This window comes from Myotis davidii, unplaced genomic scaffold, assembly GCF_000327345.1.
Source record: "Myotis davidii unplaced genomic scaffold, ASM32734v1 scaffold129, whole genome shotgun sequence".
Taxonomy (NCBI): Eukaryota; Metazoa; Chordata; class Mammalia; order Chiroptera; family Vespertilionidae; genus Myotis; species Myotis davidii.
Genome location: NW_006383019.1, coordinates 1,280,975 through 1,283,370, shown reverse-complemented (window position 1 = coordinate 1,283,370; position 2,396 = coordinate 1,280,975). Strand labels below are relative to the sequence as shown.

General features: G+C 61.7%; 1 protein-coding gene across 1 annotated transcript in view; it reads left to right on the top strand.

Moving 5' to 3' along the window:
- The window catches only part of LOC102775327 (multidrug and toxin extrusion protein 1), a 35,745-nt gene that overhangs the window by 16,728 nt on the left and 16,621 nt on the right, over positions 1 to 2,396 (top strand). Inside the window, exons 7-10 of the mRNA XM_015558352.1 lie at positions 1,106 to 1,203; positions 1,453 to 1,550; positions 1,993 to 2,106; positions 2,181 to 2,248. Of these exons, the coding sequence (XP_015413838.1) occupies positions 1,106 to 1,203; positions 1,453 to 1,550; positions 1,993 to 2,106; positions 2,181 to 2,248 (378 nt within the window). The remainder of the gene's footprint in view (positions 1 to 1,105; positions 1,204 to 1,452; positions 1,551 to 1,992; positions 2,107 to 2,180; positions 2,249 to 2,396) is intronic.

Here is a 2,396-nt window from a genome sequence, read left to right as displayed (position 1 = left end):
CGCGCCGTGGCTCGGCCTCTCCCCACCGCTGGTCTCACCCCTGTGCTCACTTGCACCCCCTCTAGCTATTGTCACCTCCACCCGCAGTGCAGCTCGGGCCCCCTAACTCCTTGCTTAAACTAACCAGGGCCTCCTGATAAATAAGTGACCCGTGCAAATGGTTGGCCCAGGCCTTTGTCCTGGCCTCTGAGCCCAAGACCACCGAGGCCACCGGAGACCATCACGTAGCCGGAGCATCGACAGATCGGGGCCCGGGTTCTCACCGAAGGGGGGTGCAGTTCAGTGCAACCCAAGGACGGCCACTCTGGGAGGCTCGGAGCAGAGCAGGCCGAGCGGAGACGTCAGGGCCAGGCCGCCCGCTCTCCACCCCGGTCCTCTCGCTGGGAAGCCGCAGAGCTCGGGTCGATGTGGACGGCTGTGTTGGAGCTCGGGGAGCTTGGCCTGTGGGTGGGACGCGGAGGCTGCTCTGTGTGAAACCGCCTTCAACCCTCCAGGCAGAGTGGGATGTCTGACTTTTACCGACAGGATTTCAAACAGCAAGGCTTTTACAGATGTGGTTTCAGAGAACCAGCTTTCCCAGAGATAAGAAAGGGTTCAAAGGGGCGAGATGACACCGCAGGCGGCCAGAGCTGGTCGGCTGCTGTTTCCGGACGCCTGGCAGCAGCCACTCACTTCCTCAGTGCAATGCCATTTTACTCAGCTGCACGTCTCAGATTTGAGGTGCCAGATAAGACTGGATGCCTCTGCTCTGTGCTGACAAACAGAGCCAGATAGGAGGGAATGCACCCCACACTCCAGTTCCCCAATTTCCATTTCGCTTGAGAAGGTGGTGCACTTGCACCCACGGTCCAATGTGGAAAGCAGCTTGTTCATATGATGCCATCCCTGCTGGCGCTGGCACTACTGTAGAGTTTCTCTCCTTTCCTCTCTGCGTCCCACCTCCTGCCCTGGTCTCGCCATGGCGCCGAGAGGAGGAGGCGGGGGGTGCTGGGAGGGTGGGAAGGTCCGCGCAGCAAGGAGGCACCCACAGCAGGTCGGCTCACGCGGCAGCCCGTGGCCGCCAGTCCCAGGGGCCTCTAGCAGGTGCGGTCTCTCCTCGCTCTAGGGAATCATACTGCCCCAGATCCTAACCGGAGTTGCAGCCAACCTCGTCAATGCTCTCGTCAACTATCTGTTTCTCCACGAACTGCATCTTGGGGTGATGTGAGTCCGACCGATTCTTGGGACAGCGTGTGGCTTCTCCAAGGCTGGGGGGAGAGACCTTGACCTGGGTGTGTCCACGTGTGGTCTCCGCCTTAGACCCTCTGGAAAACAGGGTCAGGGGCGGGGGAGAGGAATGCTCTGGAAGGAGGGCCTGCCTCTGATATCCCAGCGCGGGATGGGATGGCGTCCCGGCTGAGGGAGGCCGGCGGGGCGGAGAGCGGCGCTCCCCTCACGGGCTGTTCTTCCCAGGGGCTCAGCACTGGCCAACTTGATTTCCCAGTTCTCCCTGGCTCTGTTCCTCTTTCTCTACATCATCTGGAAGAAACTGCATCGAGCTACCTGGGGAGGTAAAGGCTGTCTTTTGTTTTGCAACGTGGCCGTGGGTTTTGCCTCGGTGCGCTCCAGGCGGGTGCCCAGCTGTGTTAACTGTGCGTCCCCCCCAGGGTGGTCGCTGGAGTGCCTGCAGGACTGGGGCAGGAATGCTCTGGAAGGAGGGCCTGCCTCTGATATCCCAGCGCGGGATGGGATGGCGTCCCGGCTGAGGGAGGCCGGCGGGGCGGAGAGCGGCGCTCCCCTCACGGGCTGTTCTTCCCAGGGGCTCAGCACTGGCCAACTTGATTTCCCAGTTCTCCCTGGCTCTGTTCCTCTTTCTCTACATCATCTGGAAGAAACTGCATCGAGCTACCTGGGGAGGTAAAGGCTGTCTTTTGTTTTGCAACGTGGCCGTGGGTTTTGCCTCGGTGCGCTCCAGGCGGGTGCCCAGCTGTGTTAACTGTGCGTCCCCCCCAGGGTGGTCGCTGGAGTGCCTGCAGGACTGGGGCCCCTTCTTCCGCCTGGCCATCCCCAGCATGCTCATGCTGTGCATGGAGTGGTGGGCCTACGAGATCGGGAGCTTCCTGAGCGGTCAGTGCGGGAGGGGACGCGGGGGTGGGGGGGGCCTGGCCCGGAGGCGTGGCACCAGCGGTCTCTCTCCTCAGGCATCCTCGGCATGGTGGAGCTGGGGGCCCAGTCCATTGTGTATGAACTGGCCACTGTGGTCTTCATGGTGAGTGTCTGAGGCTGGCTGTGCGGAGGGGCTAGATGTCTCTTGGCAGGGGCCCCAGACAGGCGTACGTCTGTCCACCACATTCAGTCCTAAAGCTTATCCCAGAGCCTGAGAGGTCCTTTTGGTTTGGGTCTTCCTGTGGGCTCAC